The sequence below is a fragment of the Physeter macrocephalus genome, chromosome 2 (genome assembly GCF_002837175.3).
Source record: "Physeter macrocephalus isolate SW-GA chromosome 2, ASM283717v5, whole genome shotgun sequence".
NCBI classification, from domain to species: Eukaryota; Metazoa; Chordata; class Mammalia; order Artiodactyla; family Physeteridae; genus Physeter; species Physeter macrocephalus.
Genome location: NC_041215.1, coordinates 11,060,556 through 11,084,397, shown reverse-complemented (window position 1 = coordinate 11,084,397; position 23,842 = coordinate 11,060,556). Strand labels below are relative to the sequence as shown.

At 43.9% G+C, this 23,842-nt stretch overlaps 1 protein-coding gene across 4 annotated transcripts in view; it reads right to left on the bottom strand.

Moving 5' to 3' along the window:
- Nucleotides 1-2,826: 2,826 nt before the first annotated feature.
- The window catches only part of SNAP47 (synaptosome associated protein 47), a 69,229-nt gene continuing 48,213 nt past the window's right edge, over nucleotides 2,827-23,842 (bottom strand). For 3 of the 4 annotated variants that reach the window (XM_028498355.2, XM_055080249.1, XM_055080247.1), the window contains exon 5: nucleotides 8,308-8,978. In XM_028498355.2, the coding sequence (XP_028354156.1) occupies nucleotides 8,832-8,978 (147 nt within the window). In that variant the 3' untranslated portion in view covers nucleotides 8,308-8,831. Of the gene's footprint in view, nucleotides 7,305-8,307; nucleotides 8,979-23,842 lie in introns of those variants that run through there. The other variant, XR_003682782.2, reaches the window with a different exon arrangement.

The window sequence follows — 23,842 nt, the reverse complement described above, 5'->3', positions numbered from 1 at the left end:
TTGATCATTGTGTGTAATCATTTTATGCATTGTTGATTGGTTTGCTAATATTTTGTTGAGGATTTTTGCATCTATGGTCATGAGAAATATTGGTCTGTAGTTTTCTTATAATGTCTTTGTCTGGTTTTGTATTAAGGAAATGCTGGCCTCATAGAATGAGTTAGGAAGTTTGCCCTGTGAACTCACTTCTTTCATGGATCCAAGAAGGGTTGTTCATTTTCAGTTTGTTCAGTTTTTAAATTGTTGTTAGGATGGAGTAGCGACTTCCCAGCTCCTCACATGCCAGACAGGAAACAGGAACTCTGGTGACCCTTCCTAACTTCCAGTCCCCCTCCCCTCCCCCAACCTTTTGGAGTAGGAACAGTCTGTCATGTATCACATGCTTGTCCCACCACTGTATTTTGGAAGCAGATAATTTGTTTTCTGGTTTCACAGATCAGAGATGGAGAGGAATTTTGCCCCAAATGGACCATACCAAGAGTCTCACCAATACTGGATTTAGACGATTCAGATGATGAGATCAGAGCTGATGATATTTAGATGAGATTTTGGATGAAGAGCTGTTATGTAATGGGTTGAGACTTTTGGAGATGTTGGGATGGAGTGAATGTATTTTGTATGCGGGATGAATGTGAATTTAGGAGGAACAGCAGGCAGACTATAATAGGCTGAATTGTTGCCCTCAAAAGATATGTCCAATCCTAATTCCAGGAACCTGTAAATATGACCTACTTGGAAAAAGTGTCTCTACCTATGCAGTTAGGTTAAGAATCTTGAGATGAGCAGATCATGCGGGATTACCTGGTGGATGCTAAATCCACTGACAAGTGTCCTTATAGGAAAGAGGCAGTGGGAATTTTGAGACAGACACACAGAAGAGGAAGAGGCAATGAGAAGATGCAGTGGAAATGGAGAGATGTAGCCTCAGAAGGTGGAAAGGAAAAAATTCTCCCCTAGAGCCTCTGAGGAGAGCAGGGCCCTGCTGACACCTTGATTTCAGAATTCTGACCTCCAGCATTGTGAGAGCTTAAATTCTGGTGTTTCAAGACACCCAGTTTGTGGTATTTTGTTACAGCAGCCCCAGGAAGATCATACACCTCCATCTGCTCTTTTGTACAGTTTGCAGCCAGGCCAGGTGATGGGGAGACCCTACTCCACGCTGTAAGGTCTGGTAAGAGTGAAGGGCTGGGTGATGGGGAGACCCCACCCATGCTGAGGTCTGTGGACCCTGAGGGCAGAGTAACAGGGAGACCCCACCCATGATGATGTTCCTGTGCTGGGCAGGGTGACAAGGGAGAGCTGAGCAAGCAAGAGTGGGTGGAACTGTGAGCAGCCTCAGGCTAGCTTATGATGCCAAGAGGGCAGAGTGCTTACTTCATAGGACCCAGAGGTCAGAGTGGGCTTGAACAAGATGCAATGGTGTCTTTCCTCATGACCGCACACTCCAGCAAGCACACAGAGCGAGTGAGGCTCCAGGTTCAGGCACCTCTTGATTTGGGGTTAAGCTGGAGGGATCAGGACAGTGAGTGTCCCAGAGGGCATCTCACCGCCTCCCCAGCTATTGCTTCAACCCCCCTCTGTGACCCTCCTGCACCAAGGCCATGTCCTACATGAACAAGCCAATTGGTAAGAAAGGTGGTCTGAAAGTTTAGCAGGCAGCTACTGCTTCCGAAAAGAAACCAGTTTTCTATGAGATGGGGCATAAATGGGTGGGTTTGGATCTGTAAGTAACCCTGGCTCATCCAGACCACACCCACGACCTGGGACACTTTCCCTTCTCCCCACAGTCCTTCCTGTGGGTTTGCTCCTGTTGGGCAGTCAGGATCCCAGCAGCCCCCAGAGGCTTGAGTGCCGACCCTGGGTGGGAGTTAGGTGCTTGTTTACTTGCCCATAAGAAAGGTAAACAGAGCTCCCCTCTGGGGAGCTTCTGTAAGCACTCAGAGCAAGGCCAGCACACATGAGCAGACTTGAGTGTTTGATTCACAGATGACCCACTTACTGGGCACTTGGGAATGGGATCCCTGGCCTTGCCCTCTGAACCATCCCTATCATCTTCATTCCCATGCTGTGCATCTCAATGCTGCCATCACAGGAAACAAACTGCCCTCTAGAGCGTCATTTCCATTGGAAAATGCAGCGCAAGGTCCAAACAACTACACCCAAGGGACTTCACAAGGCTGTGCATTCTCTGCTTGTCCTCACCTTCCATGGTGTGGGAGCCCAATGGCTGCACCCCACCTCCCACCCCTTTCCAAGGTATCTGCCCTGAGCCTCTAAAAGAGGGCCAGCCTCATTAATCTCTCAGCACCAGCTCCATGGGCCAGGCGTGGGAACAGAACAGCCACTGCTGATGGGTGGAAGCAGCCTAAGAGTGTGGAGGAAGAGGCATCCTGGGACACCTGTGAGGCCCTGACCCTCCTTCCTGTAAAGCTGGGTTTCTGCACCCTGCCCTTTACTCATTCTAGGAAACATGCCCTAGATCTCCCTAACCCTCCGACCTCCAGAAGGGATAGATGGGGGAAGTGAGTTGCCCATTCCCTAGCTCACACTTGCCTCCCGAGGGTGAGACAAAGGGGCAGAGGTTGTGATAGGCGATAAGAGTAAAATCCAGGGGCTTCCCTGGTGGCGCAGTGGTTGAGAGTCCGCCTGCCGATGCAGGGGTCGCGGGTTCGTGCCGCAGTCCGGGAAGATCCCACATGCCGCGGAGCGGCTGGGCCCCTGAGCCATGGCCGCTGGGCCTGCGCGTCTGGAGCCTGTGCTCCGCAACGGGAGAGGCCGTGGCAGTGAGAGGCCCACGTACCGCAAAAAATAAATAAATAAATAAATAAATAAAATCCAGAGGGCTCTGAGGAACCAGTGCTGCTTCAGACCTGGTGGGAGAACATGTTGGACCGTTAGTGCGGCACCAGTGCCCCCCAGGACAGTAGCCACTCATGATGGGATGGCCTGGACATGGTGCCTAACCAGCGAGAGCCCAGGACATGAGTCAGGCCCACAGAACACAGCCTTGACCATGGTCCTGCTCATAGCTCCCCACCCCTGCAGCCTGGGTCTCCTCACCTGGACACTGCATGTGGCCCCTGAATGGCTCTCCTGGGCTGGTGAGCAGCTCCTGCTGTCTCTGAATCTATGCCTTCCCCACTCTGCCCATGCCGGTCTACTTCTCACTGAGGAAGCTGAGGGATGGGACTGAGCAGTCCTTCTGGGAAGCAGGACCACCCTAGCTGAAGGACCAACCCTGTGACTTTTCACTTTCAAAATGAATCAGGGAAAATTACCTCCTGGGCAAACCCACTGCTGTTCTAAGTTTCCAGATGGGTGCCAAAAGCTTGAGATGTTACGTGGCTGTGGAAATCAGTTGCAAATGTGAAAACTGATTACAATTTGCAAGTGTTTCAAGTTTTATTCAAACCCGTAGCTAATAATTAAACTGGGAGCAGTGAGAGGGGAGAGGGCTCCTCACAGGTGAGGCCAGTGGGGCCTTGGAGGTACCTGCTTGTCGTGTGGTCTCATGCCAGGGTTGATGCCCCAATCAATACAACTGTCTCCAAGAGAGGCCATTTCATCAAACCCAAAACCAAAGCCCCCACCCCAACTGACTGCATATAGTTGAGTTTCCTGTGTTATTTGAAAATGTCTCAAGGATTGACTTGTTTTTTCCTCTCTCCTAAAATTTGTGTGTGCCGATTTGGGGCCTCCAGAGAAGATAACTTGTGGAAACCAGTACCTGCCATTTCCCATCTCACTCTCCTCTACTGCTCCCCGTTTCTGCCTTTAAAAGGAACAGGACTGACTTTGTGCCATCAGTGCAGGCTTTGAGGCTCTGAACAGCTGAGCACAGTCAGGAAACAAGGTGGTAGGGGTCTCCCAGCCTATGACCGGTATGTTTGCTGTAAGCATCTTTGCTGCAAGCATTTCGGTCACACAACTAATTGGCTGTACGGCCATTGTACCATAAAAGATAAAGTAACTAATTCACAGCAGTCTTTGAGAGCATTAATTATCGATTCTTGAGCTAATTTAGATATGGCAGCTTGTTCTCTAATGCTTTCTTTACCAAACTTATGCAATATTAGAAGTCGGAGACAAAAGAAGAATCTAGGACCTCCTATCCCTCACAAAAATAAATGGTTATGTGATTCCTGATGAGCATAAGTTTCTTGAAAATGGTGAAACGTTTTTGCTATTTGATAGTGGAGTACATGATGTAACCAGAATTTTGGCATTTGGCACAGATCTTGCTTAGATGATTTGGTTAAATATAAGAACTGGACATGTGATGAAACATTTAAATGTAGTCCAGATATGTACTACCAGTTATACACAAGAAATATATTGATAAGAAACAGCATTCTTCATCTGTTATTTTACTTCCAGAAAAACCTGAAGAGAAAACAGCTTTTTTTATATCGTAAAGAACTTACAACAGACATTAGATCCTGAATCCTTAATGACTGACTTTGAAAAAGGAAGTATCATCACTTCCTCTAAGTTATATCCAAATACAACTATAACCATGAATCTACACACATTTTAATTGTATTAAAATATTTTTAGTATTTTCATTTTTCCACAATAAGATCTTTTAAAGATTTTGTCATTAATTTTTCATGTTTCATTATGCCATTTTTGTCTTTTTCATTATGCCCTTTTTGTTTTTTATGGCAAAAATACACAGAACCCTCCCAGCCGCAACCCTAGACTCAGCTTTGGCCACCAGCAGCAGTGGCATGTGAAGGGCTCAGGCCATGTTTGAGTTTGGGGCTGAGGAGGGAAGTAAGTTGCCCTCCAGGACAGACAATGCTGGACAAGTTTATGTGAAACCTCAAAAGGAACACACCCACCTGGGCAGGTGACTACAAAGCCCTGCAGTCTGTTCTCCTATGGCCTGCAAGCTAAGGACATGTGTGAATTTTCAAATGGTTGAAAGAAGAAAATCAAAACAAAAATAACATTTCAGGACACATGACATATATGAAATTCTAATCTCACAGGTAGTTTTACTGGAACATAGCATGGCCATTTGTTCACAACAGACACCATATGGCTTGAAAGATGAAGTATTTCCTACCTGACCCTTTATAGAAAAAGTCTCCTGACTTCTGCCCTAAACAAACAAAAGGATCAGCCATTTTTGATGAAATGTCAAAGCAGTTTCATTTCAGCTCAATATTGGTCTCACAGCTGCATCAGATGTGGGTCTTGTATTCTGCCCACCTCTACAGAGTGTAAAACTGAGCTCAAAGTGTTATATGTTTTAGGAAGTACAAACACCTTACAGGGTGACAACAAACTAACATAATCCCCTCATAATTCCCTCAGTCACAGGCTAAACAGTGGCAAATAGAGTTTGGTACTCATGTGGGTGAGCCTGACCCCACACATAAACCCAGTGTCAATGTTAGAGGACACACTCCACATCAGGAAAGTAAAAAACAAAACAGGAGACACAATAGGTCCTGATCCAAACACCAGCGATGATGATGCCAACAGGCTCAGTGTGTCCTTCCTGCCACTCTCCAGAGGGTCTACTCACCTGATGGGATCCACTTGGTTCTAGCCATCACGGCACTTACCACCTGGGCTGCCTGAGGATGGCAGGAGAGATCACCAGCCTACCTGCTCATCTCCTTCCCCTGGTACTGCTTCTAGGAGCATCAAAATATCTGTTCCCCCTCGTGTCCTTCCCATGTCTAAAGTGTGGAGGCAGAGTCAGTGCACCATAAGTTGAGGGAGCAATGGGAGGTGGAACTAGTGCACCTGGGGTGGGGAATCAGTGTGCTGTGGGAATCAGTGCCTGGTTTTATACGGTTCCTGGCAATTTTGTTTCAGCCTTGGTGACTAACAGTTTGAAACAGGGATTTTCTGCTACTGGAAGGGGTTAAGGTTAAAAAAGTTAACTCTGGGGCCAAGGTTAAAAAAAATAGCATAAAATGGCCCTTGATGGCTTTTTTTTTTTTTTTTTTTTTTTACACTCTAAGTCTCCACATAAACAGACCATAGTCTCTATCAATTTAACTATTCATGGGAGAGAAAAGGCCTGGAGAATAATCCTCTAACAGTACAATGTCTTCTGTACCACACACCTTCATGCCCAGAGTGTCTGCGCTTTATGCATCCACAGGTGGTGGATTAGGAAAGCGTGAGGCCCAGAGAGCTCAGGGCTTGCTCCTGGCGAGGGATCACCAATGGAGTCCTGGCCCCCTGCTTTCAAGAGGCCTGTTAGCAGCCGAGGTGTGTACGGCCCTGATGCCACATGAGTGCTGGGTGGTATCTGTTTTCAGGACAAGCAGAGGCTGGCTGGCCGCTGGAGGCTGCACTGGGAACTCTTGAGCAGTGCCCACCTGGATTCAGAACAGCATCATGAGTGGGACAGATTCGTTTTCATTTCAGCTGTTCAGGGCTCTCTAGAGCTAGATGGAGAGAGCAGGTCTGGTGGCAGTAAGTCACCTGGCCTGTGGATCTTCCCCTTCTGCTCATTAGAAACATTTGGGTAATGTATATACCCTCAGAGATTCTGACTGAGGGGTCTGGGGTCAGTGCACGCGTGTGTGCGTGTGTTTGTATCTTCTGAGTTCCTGGCATGAGCCCAGTGTGTGGCCACGGTGAGAACCACATACTCTACCTCAGGGGAACTCACTCTTCATGGGCTGCTGTGAGAAGCTACAGTATTTGGGCACAGCCTGCACACCTGCACCTGCCCTGTGCCCAGGGTAGGAGCTGCCTTTCCTCCAGCATTCCTCCAAGGTCCCTAGGGACGTGATCCAGCTGCCGCTGCCTCTAGGCGTCAGCTCTCAGTAACTGTCCTTGATGACACATCTTCACACCTGCCGTGTCCTCCCCGACCTCCCTATCATCAAGCACTAGAAGGGGCTGCATGGGGCTCAGACCCCCTGGAATGAGCATGAGCTCCAAGAGCTCCATCACTTGATGTGCCAGGAAAGGTCAAGAGCAAACTGCTCACATGCTGCATTAGCGTGAGAAACCTTGAAAGAACAGGTCCACTTCTCATTTTGGAGGTTAGTAAGTACAAACCGAGTAAGACAAACAGACTAGGAATATAATATACCAAATTGCAAAACAGGAAAGAATTGAAAGACCCTTATGAACATTACTTTCTAAAAGTGCTACTTTCCGTGTCTTTTTGGAATGGGTCAGCTACGACAAGGCTGGGCATCCGTAGGTGACCCAAAATTCATACTCACTGGGAACCTCTGAATGTGACCTTATCTGGAAATGGGGTCTCTGTAGATGTCATCAAGGTAAGGATCTCAAGACAAGATGACCTTGGATTAGGATGGATCCTTATAAGAGAGAGGAAAGGGAGATTTGAGACACAGAAACACAGGAAGATGGCCACATGACAATGGAGGCAGAGACTGGGGTGATGTGGCCACAAGCTCAGGGATACATGGAGGTACCAGCAACTACAAGTGGCAGGAATGAGCCTCTCCTAGAGTCTCCAGAAGGAGCACAGCCTGCCTACACCTCGATCCTGGACTTCTGGCCTCCGGAAGTGCATTCCTATTGTTGTAAGCCTCCTGTTTGTGGTACTTTGTTGGGGCAGCCCCAGAAAACTAACACTGCATCTGTGAACTAATTCTTAAAATGATCCAGGACTTAGTATGCAAGTGGAGTGGTGCAGCAGGGCAGCACAGGGCTTGCGGGCGCCATCCCAGGAGGGCTGTAGGAAAGGCGCTTCAAAGTAACATCTCTACAAGGTCTAAATGAGCCTCTCTGTGCAAGGTTCTTTGGGATGCTATTTCAAAGCAGTCTGGAGGTGGCTTGTTGTGAGAATGGGGGAAGGTCACCCACTTCTCTACTTTCCTCTTGTCTCCCCATGAGGGGCTCTCCCAGGGACACACTAAGATACCCAAAACCAAGCAAAAAGCAGCATCAATGCATAGCTTCAAAAAATATTCTAAAGCTAGCATTTCTCTTTTGTTTCCGAGTAGAAATGGGGCAAAAAAGCAAAAATTAACACTTTTTAAAATAGGTGCAGTATGTACTATTTTCATGTTTGACTAAAAACTTAGCAGTGAAAATATTTCAGGTGCTTATAGGATGACCTCGAGGTATACTAGACTCAACTTTGGTTAGAAATTACAATACAACCAAAAAGAAACTGACCTGTCCCCCAAAGAAAAATGGAACAAAGTGAAGGCAGTGGGGTCTGTGCTGAGCAGCCCATGTAGGAGAGACAGGCTCAGACCTGAATGTGATCCTGGAGAAGAGATTTTGCTGACATAGGATATGCCTGCAGTGTTCAGATAGGCAGAGGGTTAGAAATAAGTAGGTTTCTTTCACAGAGACTTAAACCATCCTTTTTATGCTTATCAAGAATGGAAAAAGGATGAAAATGCAGCTAGTTGTGCCACTGGAGACCTGGGATTGTGGCCAAGCAAAGTGGTCCCTGAGTGCTGGGTGCAGCCCACCCTCAGAATGAAGAGCCGCCTTGCTGTCGTGGCCACCTCAACAGGGCTCAGCCCATGTTTGAATGCGTGTGTGCTCCTGACTCCACAAGCAGCGCGAGAGGGCCTTGGGAGGAAGCAGCTCGCTGTATTTGCTGGCAGAACTCCTCTCCTCCAGCTGCACTTTCAGCTCCCTGCAAGGGAATCCCTTGGTGGCAGCCACAATCACCCCAAGCTAAGCTGCTCACAGCCGTCAACAGCAGCCCTTCACCCTGAGGCAGCTGTGCACCTCCTGGGGCAGGGCGCTTGGAATGACTTCCTGGGGTCTTCATCTCAAAGGAAGCATGCAGGAGTTGAGAACAACGTACTCAGAGAAGTGCTTCTCAACAAAAGCAGTCACATCTATGCTTTCTTGTCCTTCTAGGTCAGTTTTTTCACTCGTCGATTATGCTTGTCAATGGTTAAGGTTGTCCGGTCCACAGCTGCAGTGATGCCATCCAAGGCCTCATCCTGTCTCTCCAGCTCTGATTCGGCATCCAACGCGAGATCTTTTAGTTTCCTCAGGATCTGCAAGAGAAGCACAAATGATAGGAGGGGTGCCTTTTCTTAAACTCTCAAAAACAGACAATATTTCTTTCCGTTATTTTTATAGTACTTAAGAAAATTTGTAAGTCAATGGGAATGATGAACACTCTGAGCACAGAGCCAGAGCTTGCAGCTCTGACCCTGGGTTTGGGTCTCAGCTCTGCCACTTTCTGGCACTGACCTTCAGCGAGGTGAGCTGTTGGAAGATGACGTATTTGCTCTCTGGCCCTGCTCCAGGCCATAAGCAAGGAGACTGACCACACAGCCCCAGGAGATGCACCCCTGCGGCACTGCTGTTTCCAACCCACGGTTTGCTGTTTCACCAACCCTGACAGCCTTGCTGGGAATGTTACCACATCCACGTGGAATTCCTGCAAACAGTAGCGGCACAGGGCAGAACCAGGGATCTGGATCCTACAACTCAGATCTGAGTTCCAGCTCTCACCCAATCATTGTTTTCATTACCTTTCTGCATCCAAGTGCCTAACTGCAGACTGAAGCTGGAAAAACAAAATTTAAGAAGAAAGGCAAAACACTCTTTTGTCTATATGTTTGAAATATTTCACATACAAATACAAAAGGTAGAACAAAACACAGCACAAATAACCCAAGGTGATGAAGCAGTTACACAACATAACCCCGTGGGCCTACTGAGAAAAACTGGGAGACGGCGGGGTTCTGTGGAAAGGTGAAAAAGATATCTGTGGGCGCAGGCACATGGAGGACACTCAGAAATGCCATAAACACACAGTGATGCCACAGGGGAGGATGGCGCCCACAGCGTAGAGGGCTGCTGCAGCATGGCTAGACCAAGTGAGCCGACCAGGCTGGATAGCAGCCCCTCGTCCCCATTTCTGTGACTCATGTCATACTTCACACAGTTTCATAAACTAGTTAAGAGCAGCATTGTATTACAATTCTATTGGGACTAGTTGCATTGTGAAATGTACTTTACATACTTACTGAACCTGGGTTTAAAAATTAAATATCCCCAAGTCGATACAAAAAGAAATGATTTTAAGAGAAATCTTAATGACCAACTACTTGCAATAAATGTTAATACCTCTCCTCTTTTAGGGTAAGTTTCAGATCGTTGGTTAGGTCAAGAAAAAGGAACTGCAGAATCTGAATTATTAAGATGAGCCCTTGGTGCCCTGCTTACTAACTCCCAGATCCATTCCACTGCCTACAGATCCATTCAAAGTCCTTTATCACACAGGGATGGAGGTTACTAGTGAACAGCCTAGGTGACCACCTCAGAGGACCCCAAGTGCAATCTATTGATAATATATCATACTCCACACTGAAATCCTGCCCCCTGTCCCCAGAGGTCCCACCAGGTGACACAGGCAAGAAAGCTCTAGGTTCCACAGGTGGCCTGGGACAATCCTGAGCAGTGCTACTGCCGGGAAAGGAGGCCACACCTCAAGGAGAGTAAACTGTACCCGTGTGGTGTCTCAGAAGTCATAATAGTATCCGTGAGGTCAAATGGAAGCAGCTCTGTGCTTAGAATCAAAAGGAATGCCTGACCACCTGGCCCAGCACCCACTGCCTGGGAGAACTGCTTCATCTGATTAACAAGAAACAGAATAAAGCAGGGAGATGGCCAGGAGGATAATAAGATCAACTCCTGCTCTAAGAATGGTGAGGCTCAAATGAGATCACAAACGTGAACAAGCTGTGAAAACCATAAAGTGCTATGTAAGGTGCCGCCGCCAAGTCTTAGAACGCTCAGACTGAAGGAGCCCAGCAAAGCACCCCCACTTTCGGAGGGGGATGTGGAGATGAGGCGAGCTGGGGTCATCCGCAGTCATCCGCAAGTTAGTGACAGAGGTGGGATTCACCCTCACATCTCTCTTCGAACAAAGCATCATCGCTGGGATCTTCGTCATGAGAAAGAAGAATAAATCCAGATCCAAGTTAGCCGTCTCAGACACCACCTTTCTGCACCTTCTGGGAGCTGGTGGAAACTCCATCAGTTGAGTCACTTGAAAAACTGGACGGAGCTCTGGAAAGTACACTGTGGGGTCAGTCAGCTCTGGAGGGGATGGGCTGGATGACCTAATACAGGAGGTCTTTTCCATCTCTCATTTCTATGATCTCATATGGCTGAGGCCCAGAGAGCATAATAAAAAAGTCACCACTCATCACTATGTTAGGCAGGTCCTTCCATGCTGTTCTCTCTGGTCAACTATTCCTTCCTCATTACCTCCATTTTAGTGTGATAATAAGGCTGTTCTACCAGGAACTTGCACAAAATGCCCCGTCACACACCTGCATCCGATTTGACACCATCGAGGAGGTCTCTCTCCTACATTGAGTGATCAGCCCGCACAGACCTTGCGGCTCTCTTTGCTACCTCTACATCCTTGTCAATTACATCAAAATGTGGTCAAGTTTATTTTCAATTGAACTGTCTTTCAGGACCACCAGATTCTGAACTGTAAACAATCACTGTTTGCACGTGCACTGATGGCAGGAGATGGGCTTTCAGCAAGGCAGCCACATATTCCCTTTAGTGCAGGCAGATAGTCAACTGTCCTGTTCTGTTCTGATAATAACAGTGCACATAGAAAACCAGGAAACAGAACTTAGAGGAGAAAATAAAATTCCTCCAAAATTCAAATGCAAATTACTGCCTATCAGATAAGCACTGCTGATAACATTGTGTGGCCTTTTCATCTTGCTTTCTCATCCCAACATCCGTACACTCTCAGAGAAAAGTAAAACTGGGGATTAAAGTGTATATATATACACACGGTTGTTTTCTGTTTCCTCATCCCCCAGTTATACTAAATAAGGATAGGAGTTATGAGACCCCTGCAATGTGCCCTAACTATTCCCTGTTAATCCTCGATCTGTTTCACGATCTGTTTCACAGATGAGGTTGAGAAGGGTGGGTGACTTGCTCAAGCTCTTGGGGTCCAGTTCCCAGTGCGGCCCTGACATGACTGTTGCGTGGACAACAGATGTCATGGCCATGACTCAGAGGTCACATCACTGAGACACTGAAAGAAATTGCATAAGACCCTTAAAAAATGGCAAAAACGCTCCCACCAAGGATAGGCAGTCCATTCACACACCCCAGAACATGTGCCAGCTCTTAGAGCCCTGAGCAACTGTGGCAAGATGTCCAGTTAGGGGAGAGCCATACCTGTAATTTCAAATTTTCTAACAAAAAGTAAATAGTATAATTAATTTTAATAATATATTTTATTTAAACCAATCAACCCAAAACATTATCATTTCAACATGAAGTCAATATAAACAATTATTAATGAGATATTTTATATTCTTTTTTTATATGAAGTCCTAGCAAGCTAGTATGAACTTGGACCAACTGCTTTTTTAAAATAAATTTATTTATTTATTTATTTATTTATTTATTTTTGGCTGTGTTGGGTCTTCGTTGCTGCACACGGGCTTTCTCTAGTTGTGGCAAGCGGGGGCTACTCTTGGTTGTGCTGCGCGGGCTTCTCACTGTGGTCGCTTCTCTCGTTGCAGAGCACAGGTTCTAGGCGCGCGGGCTTCAGTAGTTGTGGCAGGCAGGCTCAGTAGTTGTGGCTCACGGGCTCTAGAGTGCAGGCTCAGTAGTTGTGGTGCACGGGCTTAGTTGCTCCGCGGCATGTGGGATCCTCCTGGACCAGGGCTCGAACCTGTGTCCCCAGCATTAGCAGGCAGATTCTTAACGACTGTGCCACCAGGGAAGTCACAGACCAACTGCTTTTTAAGTGCTCAGTAGCCACACGTAGCCAGTGGCTACTGTGCCAGGTAGCACAGGACCACATCACCACATGATAGCACTTCCACCAAGGGCCACTTTGTGTGACTGACCTTATGTGTCCTACGTTTCCATGGTCATCTTTCTCTAGAGGATGAATCAACAGCCTCTTTCCAAAATGAAACAGTGGCAAAAGCAAGAAGACCTACATTCCTGAGTCTACACTTAATAAGCACAGTAATAAAAGGCACATACAACTTATTTTGTAAGAACTGCTGACATGCCTACAAAAGTTGAGCATTTTACTGAGTGTACAGTCCAAATAAAGGCTGGTTCCTGTTGAATTTCATTTGGAAAAAGCTTCACTGAGATGATGGCCTTAAAAATAGCACCCATTCTATGCAGCCTGTTGAGACCCTTGGTTGGTCTGCCAAAACTGCACTTGAAATTAATTAATACCGCAAAAAATATAAGCGAGATCTTTACAGCTACTAAGTCTGCAAAGAAAATTACTGAGTAAACTTTCAAACTACTAGTACCTCTGGAATATTGGTCCCGTGTCTTTTTCCTTTAAGAAAGGGACTGAAGTAATTAAATGGCATCATGTGCATTCCATATAACATGGGATGGAAAGAATGGAGAATATGAAGTCTGGCCAAACCTTAAAAACAGTTGTTACTTCTGTGGCCCAGGATGACAAGCTGTCTAGTCATCAATGTATGATGTTGCCAGCCTCTGGAATATCAACTGGCCTCTCAGATGAGCCTTCGCTGGGCTCTGAATCAAAGACCAGGGTCAAAATGGACTTTTCCCCAAAGTTTCTGCTCCACTAATAAATAAACCCAGCAGCCAGCCATCTTTCCAGCCACATTTGTACCTACACAGAAATTACCTGATTAATAGTACATTGAGTTTTAGGAGAAACTTAACTCCAAAGAAATATATAATGCACATAACCACAAGTTAAGACATAAAAACATACATGCCAATACCTCTGGGAGCAGCATCTTGGAAAAAAACCCACAGAAACACTCAGTGCTCTTCAGCTCAGGGGTCACAGGAGCTCAACAAAGCCAGAGCAGGAGGCTTGGTTCCCCACAGGCAGGATGCTGGGCTCACTCACCAGCGTCAGTAACCGGCAAGGGGGATAGCCAAGATGACTCAGGCAGGAAGTGGGAGGCACTACATGCTCCCCAGGGCAGAGCAGAAGTTACCGTCCTCTCTGGAAGAGGAAGACCTTCTGCTTTGGTCACATGCTACAGTGACCTCCATCTCCGCAATACCACAGACCTCAGAAAGGTGGCACAGACACCGTCTGGGTTGACATAAGAGCTGATATGGAGACATTTTAGCCTTCCAACCATTTCCATTTTGTTTATAAAAACAGAAAATAAACTATGGAAAAACAGCTCATCCAGTAGAGGAGGTTCACTTACCAAAACAGATGTATTTAACTGTATGCCTCATGCCAGCTATCAAGGTGTGAAAGTCTGGGAATCAGAGGCCCCAAGCTCTGCTGTAAGCTGTGTCTCCAAGGGGGTCCTGAAACAACCAGGCTTGTGCTTTCATTGTGTAAGGACAGGATACATACAAGTACGGGCCTTAATATTTCTAAAATGTCTACAATATGCTAGTTGTTGCCTCAACTTATAGTATGAAAAAAAATGTTTTGCTCTACCTCATGATAGAACTCCAGGATTTAGAGTATTAGTATATTAATATTAAGCACCTAACGTGAGTTAGTATTAGCTAGACTGTTTGCCTTGATCTTGTTATTAAACTGACCCACTGAAAAACTGAATTTTCTTGCAGTGAGAAACTAGCAACCATTTAAGAATAGAGCTGGGATAATTCAAGCTGTCTGCAATTCTACCAGTTGGGGCTATTAACATGCTGTAGAGAAGGTAAAGAGGGAAAAACTGGCTCCCTCTCAGCCAAAGCTCTGGAGGCTGTAAAGAATATTCTAGGCTACAACCTGTCACATTCAGCACTCACAGACCACCCCTGCATCCCACCCTGTCCTCTCTGCTGCATTCCTTGAGGACCTGAAGATGCTCTGTGGATGAACAGGGGCAGCACAGAGTTCTCTTTTAAGGAGCTCCCCGACCACGGTGCTCCCTTCCTCACGACCCCCTCTCAGTGCAGAGAGTGGAGGAGTTGAGCACAAATCTGCCTTAGGCACCATGGCTGTGTCTGTATAGCAAGACTCTGAGAGCCGAGTCTTCAGGGATCTATTAGCCCTCACTTGAAGTCTGCTGACTGGCCTCCAGTTACAAATGGCCCCAATGGCCCACAGCAAAGATGGCCCCTCTAACTCAAGGTCTGGGCAGGGAAAGCACCTCCCAGGACTAGAGAGGGGTCCTGGGAGCCAAGCTGCTATGAGACCATAAATTGAGCTTCCCATGATGAGAACCACGTTTCTAAGAGAGCAATGGAATCCCTACCAAGTGAAATGCTCAATAAACTGAAGGTTCATCTTACATGTGGAAGTAAATGCCTCAGCAGGGACATTCTCAGAATATGAAACAAACAGAAAATGCATTAAGTTTGGGGCTCTTCAGAGCTGACTAAGTCAAAGACAGTTGGGGTCCCACTGATACATTTATTTAGAACTCAGTATGTGCCAGAATTCTGCTCCATATGGTACAGGCCTCATCCTCACTTCAAACCCATGCAAGCCTCAAGGCAGGACCCTGTTGTGTAAAAAGTGATAGTAGTACTTTCTCAGGGAAATGTGAAGCCTGCTGAAGGCCACATGGCTAACATGGCAAAGGTACTTATTGGCTACCAGAAACCATGTTCCCAACAATCAGTCCCCAGCCCTATGCCACAGATGGAATAGACAGACATATGCTGCCCAAGGCCACACAGCCTCCTCAACACTGTGTTCATGCATAGAGTACAATTTCACATTTAAAAACTGCACAAAACCAACTTCCCAGCCTGAACCAAAAATCATCTAATACTTGTTAACTATTTTTAAAAGTTAATAAAAAAGATGTTGGTAATGGATAAGACAACCACATAGAAGATCAATAAGGAAACAGAAGACTTGAACAACACTATAGACCATCTGGACCCAACAGACGTACACGAAATACTCCATCCAAATCAGCAGAACCCACATTCTTCTCAAGTGCACACAGAACATCCTCCAGGATAGACCACATGGTAGGCCTCAAAATAAACCTCAAACTTAATATTGAAGTAATAGAAAGTACCTTCACAGTGAAATGAAACTGGAAATCTGGACAACTAAAAAAGTCACAAGTATGTAGAAATCAAACAACACACTCTTAAACAACCAGTGGGTCAAAGAGGGAAATTAGTAAATTCTTTGAGACAAATGAAAACAAAACCACAACATACTAAAATACTAGCAAACTGAATCCAAGTAGGATTTATCTCAGAATACAAGGGTGGTTCACCCTTAGAAAATCAATTAATGCAATATACCACATTATTAGAACAAAGAGAAAAAAAGCACAATCAACTCAATTGATGGAAAAATGGCAATGACAAACCCAACATCCTTTCACGATAAAAACTCAGAAAACTGGGACTAGAAGAGAACTTCTTCAACATGATAAAAGGCACTAACCTATCCTTCTGAAACTATTCCAAAAAATTGCAGAGGAAGTAATACCCCCAAACTAATTCTATGAGGCCACCATCACCCTGATACCAAAACCAGACAAAGATACCACAAAAGAAAATTACAGACCAATATCACTGATGAACATAGATACAAAAATCCTCAACAAAATACTAGCAAACTGAATCCAACAATACATTAAAAGGATCATGCACCATGATCAGTGGAATTTATCCCAGGGATGCAAGGATTTTTCACTGCCTCAGATCGATCAGTGTGATACAACATATCAACAAATTGAAGAATAAAAACCATATGATCGGGCTTCCCTGGTGGCGCAGTGGTTGAGAATCCGCCTGCCGATGCAGGGGACACGGGTTCATGCCCCAGTCCAGGAAGATCCCACATGCCGCAGAGCGGCTGGGCCCGTGAGCCATGGCCGCTGAGCCTGTGCGTCCAGAGCCTGCGCTCCGCAACGGGAGAGGCCACAACAGTGAGAGGCCCGCATACCGGGAAAAAAAAAAACCATATGATCATCTCAATAGATGCAGAAAAAGTTTTTGACAAAATTCAACATGCATTCATGATAAAACTCTCCAGGAAGTGGGCATAGAGGGAACAAACCTCAACATAATAAAGGCTATATATGACAAACCTACAGCTAACATCATACACAACAGTAAAAAGCTGAAAGCATTTTCTCTAAGATCAGGAAAAAGACAAAGATGTCCACTCTCGCCACTCTTCCTGAACATAGTTTTGGAAGTCCTAGCCACGGCAATCAAAGAAGAAAAAGAAATAGAAGGAATCCAAATTAGAAAAGAGGAAGTAAAACTGTCACTGTTTGCAGATGAGATAATACTATACATAACAAATCCTAAACAGCTACCAGAAAACTACTAGTGCTCATCAATGAATTTGGTAAAGTTTCAGGTTACAAAATTAATACACAGAAATCTCTCGCATTCCTATACACTAACAACGAAAGATCAGAAAGAGAAATTAAGGAAACAATCCCATTTATCATCGCATCAAAAAGAATAAAATACCTAGGAAGAAACCTACTTAAGGAGACAAAAGACCTGTACTCTGAAAACTATACGACACTGATGAAAGAAATCAAAGATGATACAAACAGAAAGATATACCATGTTCTTGGATTGGAAGAATCAATATTGTCAAAATGACTATACTACCCTAGGCAACCTGCAGATTCAATGCAATCCCTATCAAATTACCAATGGCATTTTTCACAGAACTAGAACAAAATATTTTACAATTTGTATGGAAACACAAAAGACCCCAAATAGCCAAAGCAATCCTGAGAAAGAAAAATGGAGCTGGAGGAATCAGGCTCCCTGACTTCAGACTATACTACAAAACTACAGTCATCAAAACAGTATGGTACTGGCACAAAAAGAGAAATATAGACCGATGTGTGAACAGGATAGAAAACCCAGAACTAAACCCATGCACCTATGGTCAATTAATCTATGACAAAGGAAGCAAGACTCTAAAATGGAGAGAAGAGAGTCTCTTCAGTAAATGGTGCTGGGAAAACTGGTCAGCTACATGTGAAATTAGAACATTATTTAACACCATACACAAAAATAAACTCAGAAAACATAGGCAGAACACTCTTTGACATAAATCACAGCAATATCTTTTTAGAGCTGTCTCCTAGAATAATGGGAAAAAAAACAAAAATAAACAAATGGGACCTAATGAAACTCAAAAGTTTTTGCACAACAAAGGAAACCATAGACAAAACGAAAAAACCCACAGAATGGGAGAAAATATTTGCAAACAATGTAACCGACAAGGAATTAGTCTCCAAAAATTTACAAACAGCTCATGTGGCTCAATATCAAAAAAAAACCAAACAACCCAATCCAAAAATGGACAGAAGACCTAAATAGACATTTCCCAAAGAAGACATACAGATGGCCAAGAGGCACATGAAAAGATGCTGAACATTGCTAATTATTAGAGAAATGTAAATCAAAACTACAGTGAGGTATCACCTCACACTGATCAGAATGACCATCATCAAAAAATCTACAAACAATAAATGCTGGAAAGTGTGTGGAGAAAAGGGAACCCTCCTACGCTGTTAGTGGGAACGTAAATTGCTACAACCACTATGGAGAACAGTATGGAGGTTCCTTAAAAAACTAAAAATCTAAGCCTGCGTGTCCGGAGCCTGTGCTCTGCAACGGGAGAGGCCACAGCGGTGAAAGGCCCGTGTACCTCCAAAAAAAAAAAAAAACAACTAAAAATAGAGCTACCATATGATCCAGCAATCTCACTCCTGGGCATATATCTGGAGAAAACCATAATTTGAAAAGACACATTCACCCCATTCATTGCAGAACTATTTACAATAGCCAGGACGTGGAAGCAACCTAAATGTCCATCAACAGAGGAATGGATAAAGATGTGGTAAAATGAAATGAAATATTACTATGAAATAATACAATGAAATATTACTCAGCCACTGAAAAGAATGAAATAATGCCATTTGCAGCAACATGGATGAACCTGGAGATTATCATACTAAGTGAAGTAAGTCAGACAGAGAAAGACAAATATCATATGATATCGCTTAGAAACCCCCCCAAAATGATAAAATGAACTTATTTACAAAACAGAAACAGACTCACAGACTTAGAGAATGAACTTATAGTTACCAGAGGGGAAGGGTGGGAGGGAGGGATAGACTGGGAGTTTGGGATTGACATGTACACACTACTATATTTAAAATAGATAACCAACAAACCCCTACTATATAGCACAGGGAACTCTGCTCAATATTCTGTAATAACCTAAATGGGAAAAGAATTTGAAAAAGAATAGATACATGTATATGTATAACTGAATCACTTTGCTGTACACCTGAGACTAACACAATATTGTTAATCAACTATGCTCCAATATAAAATAAAAATTAAAAAAAAAAGAAAATAGTAGACGTGACTTGAATATATGATAGACAGATGGGAATCATAATGAAATATAAATGGAATACAATGGAGCAGATAAGTGAAATGTTGAAAACATTTGTAATGATTAGAAATAGAAAAGCCTGTAATAAAGTAAAAACTTAAAACACTTTTAAAAAAAAGAGACTTATGAAAAATTCAGCTAATAGGATATTCAACGGGGAAAGACTGAAAGCCCTCCCCCTAAGATCAGAAAAAGACAAGAATGCCTACTTTCACCACTGCTACACAGTACTGCTATGCACTGGAAGTCCTAGACAGAGCAAGTAGGCAAGAAAAAGACATAAAAGGTATCCAAACTGGAAAGGAAGAAGTAAAACTATCTCTATTTTCATATGACATGACCCTATATATATAGAATATCCCAAAGAATCCACAAGAAAACTAGAAGAACTAATTAACAAATTTAGCAAAGTTACGGGATACAAGAGCAACACACAAAAATCAGTTGTGTTTCTACATAGTAGCAATGAAGAATCAGAAAAAGAAATTAAGAAAATAATCCCATTTATAATAGCACCCAAAAGAATAAAATACCTAGGGAAAAAAAACCATGCAGGTGAAAGACTAAAAATTATAAAATCATGCTGGAATAAAGACTACCTAAATAAATAAAAGACATCTTGTGTTCCTGGACTGGAAGACAATATTGGCAAGAGGGCAATACTCCTCAAAGTGATATACAGATTCAATGTAATCCCTATCAAATTTCCAACAGCCCCCCTACTCGGAAATGGAAAAGCTAATCCTCAAATTCATATAGAATTGTAAGGGGCCCTGAATAGTAAAAACAATTTGAAAAAGAAGAAAGAAATTAAACTCATACTTCGCAATTTTAAGCCTTACCCAAAGTTATAGTAATAAAAACAGCTTGGTACTGGCATAAGAATAGACTAATGGAATAGAATAAAGAGTCCTCAGATCAACAGATTTTTGACAAGGGTGCCAAGTCTACTCAATGGAGAAAGGATAGTCTGTTCAACAAGTGGTGCTGGGACAACTAGACAGCCACATGCAAAAGAATGAAGTTGGACTCTTACCTCCAACCCTTACCTTCTTATCTATTCTATTTGATAGAATAATTTTAAAATTTTCAAAAAAGAAAATAAGTGTTGGCAGGGATGTGGAAAAACTGGAATCCTCATACATTGCTGGTGAGAGTGTAAAATGGTGTAGCTGCTAAGGAGATAATTTGGCAGCTCATCAAAAAGTTAAACATAGAATTATCCTATAACCAAGAAATTCTACTCTTAGGTATATGTCCAAAAGAACTGAAAGGTGGAAATAATCCAAGTGCCCATCAGTGATGAATGGATAAACCAAGTATGTTTTAACCATACAACAGAATATTATTCACCTATAAAAAGGAAAGAAGTACCAATTCATGCTACAAGATGGATCAGCCTTGAGAACATTATGCTAAATGAAAAAAGCCAGATGCAAAAGGATTACACTTATAGGAGGTTCCCAGAATAGGCAAATTCATAGAGACAGAGAGAAGATTAGAGGTTACCAGGGACTGGGGGGAGGCGAAACGTGGAGTCATTGCTTCATGGTAACAGAGTTTCTGTTGGGGTGATAAAAGAGCTTTGGAAATAAAATAGATAGCGGTGATGGTTGCACAATATTTTGAATGTAATTAATGATATTAAATTATACACTTAAAATAGTTTAAATGGCAAGATTTTATTCTATATATTTTACCACAGTAAAAAACATGGTTATAATATATGTAACCTTCCATAGCCAGGCACTCAATAACAATATAATCAAACACTTGATTTTAAGACTTGAGGTTCATTTAAAAGCTGACCAAGAGCACAGGAAAATGTTCCAAAGGGGGAACAAGTCATCCTCCCAGTCTAAATGCCTGAGCATCTGTTTCTTGCTCCTTGGCATTCTACCTTCTGCACAGCCAAGCAGCTGCTCTAGAATTTGTTCACTGAGATGCTGGTACATTCTGGAATCCTGCCCTTGGCACAATATCTTAGAGTTCCTTATCTGGCAGCTTCCTCCCTATCCACAGTTCTCAGGGGCAGTGGAAGGGACAGAATACATCCCCAAGATTCATCTGCATGGGTATTTGGACCTGAAGGGCAGATGCCACCTCCATGCAGCTCAGGTTTACACCATGGCCTCTATGTGAGGGAGTTCCGGTGTGTCCACATAGCCTTCTCTGTCAACTGCAGAGGACACACAGCCATGCGCTTTGACAGGTCTTCCCACTCCGAACAACTATTGCCACAGGCAACATGGGCCTCTGCTAGAGTGGTGACCACATCCAACATAATGGGAGTTCTGAAGGCTGCTGTGGAGAAGAGCTGGTTGTCCCAGGCAATTACAGAAGGCAGCAGTGGGAGGCACATGAAACCACAGCAGGCAGGGCTGGGCTAGCGGTGGGGGCACCGCGTGTCTGTCTCCTGTCTGTCAAAGTAATGCTCATCGCTACCAGTGACCTAGTTAACCAACAGAGCAGACAGGAAAACCATGAACGAATATTTAAAAGTAAGGCGTGACATTTTTCTGTAACTCAGCTTTCATTTCATTGCAGTAGATTCTACATTAGACGGTAGATACTGGAATACGCTACAAGTCAGTGCTCTTTTCAGAGCTGGAGACTGAGGCCAGGGAAGCAAACCAGCCTTCCCAGGACTAGCGAGCTGACAGGGAGAGGGAGGGGCTGGGACCAGGGCCAGGATGCCAGGTTCCTAGGCCAGGGCCTATCCTAAGACATATGACCTCTTACTGAAATGTCCACTGTGTGTGGACATCAAAAGTTACTAGGTATGTTTTCCTAGTTACCAAGGCTCTTCTTACGGTTTAACGTTTAGAAATGACATAGGATATGATGTCAGAAACATTTATTAATAATTCACAATTAGAGTAACACATATTTAAATAAACAGCCTAGCTCATTGCTAATATCCAGGCTGGTATCAAAGCCACAAATAAAAACACTAACCATCTAACTGTGCCCCATAATTAACGAATGAAATGATACAGTCTGAAAAAGATTCAGAAGGCAGCAGAGGACAATAGGAGAACCTGAGGAGAACGGGTAAAAATCTGAAATGATCTCATGACTCCTTGCTTAAAAATCTTTAATGATTCCAAACTGCTTACAGGACAAAACCCAGACTAAATGAAGGTACTGATAAGTGAGTGGACATGTCCAGCTCTCTGTCCCCAGACCCTTCCACAGAGCCCACTCCAACAAAGGTGTGTGCACACCGTCCCAGCACTGTTCGGTGGTCCTATAGCTGGAGTGCATTGCCCTTGCCTTTCTACTTTTGAGGGCCCACCAGTTTAGCCATCCCCTCCTTCCTAAGAAGTATCAGTTCTGGAATCTGCATTCCTGAAGTGTGGTCTAGTCCATTGCCACAACTGATGAGAAGCATCATGGATATCACCCCTTGCTCATTATCTCATGACTTTGTCCTGACAATTATCCAAGGAAACCCAGATCTGCTGTCTTCTCCAAATAACTCACTGAAGCCACGGCTAAATAATTCACTGATTCAGACATTTAGTTTAGGCTGAAGAACACTTGTTAAACACAATTCTTTTACATAGATTAGGTACACAAGAAATGACAGATTTTTTTTTTCCTGACTAGGAGAGGAGACAGATGAATTGGGACAAATTTATATAACTGGGAACAAAGTACAGGGGAAAAGACCAGAATGGTGGAGTTACTGAAGATGAAATGCATTCTATAATTTCTAAAAAAAGAAAATAAGATTATTTTATAATAAACCATAATGGAAAAGAACGTGAAAATGAATATATTTGTTAAAAAAAAAAAAAAAGAAAAGGACATTAATTTTGTAAAATGGTTTCACAGCAAGTAGAGAACCACAGCATCCTTTCCGGCCTAGAATTATTTCAGGAGAGATCCAGTGAATTGCCAGTGCAGATACATGTGGAACTTGGCTCTGCTAAGCAACACAGAGACAAAAGCCCTGGGCCTCACTCATCTCCCCAGCACAGGCATCCGCAGGGCTGCCTTTTCAATAAACTCTTCTCCTCACGCCAGCTGACTAGCTAGGTTTTCCAGTACACGAACTTTCTAACTGAACTGAATTAATCACCTCAGTTTTTAATTTTTGTGTGTTGCATTTATTGTTTATAAAGATACCACATACAGTAGGCAGACTAAATGCCGAATATAATCAAACAGAAAGTTCAAAACTATGACCTAAAAACTTGCCATGAATCCACACTCTGTGCATCCCTCTTTATTGGAAATGATGAGACCATCCAGGGCAAGTCTTCCTTCACTGCTGTTCCCAGTGCCAGGGCTGTTGCAGAGCCTGATAAACCATGAGATCAGACCTGGGCCAGCTTTTCATTCTGATTCCTTCTTGGTGAAAGAGGGAGGCAGGATGAAAAAACACCAAACGAAGGACAAGACACAGAAGTACAGATTAAGAAGTTATGAAGAAACTTTATGTAAAACTGCAATGTCCTCAGGACAGAGCCACGCTGCTTTTTGTTTTATCACTTCCAAATGTTGTATCAAATATAT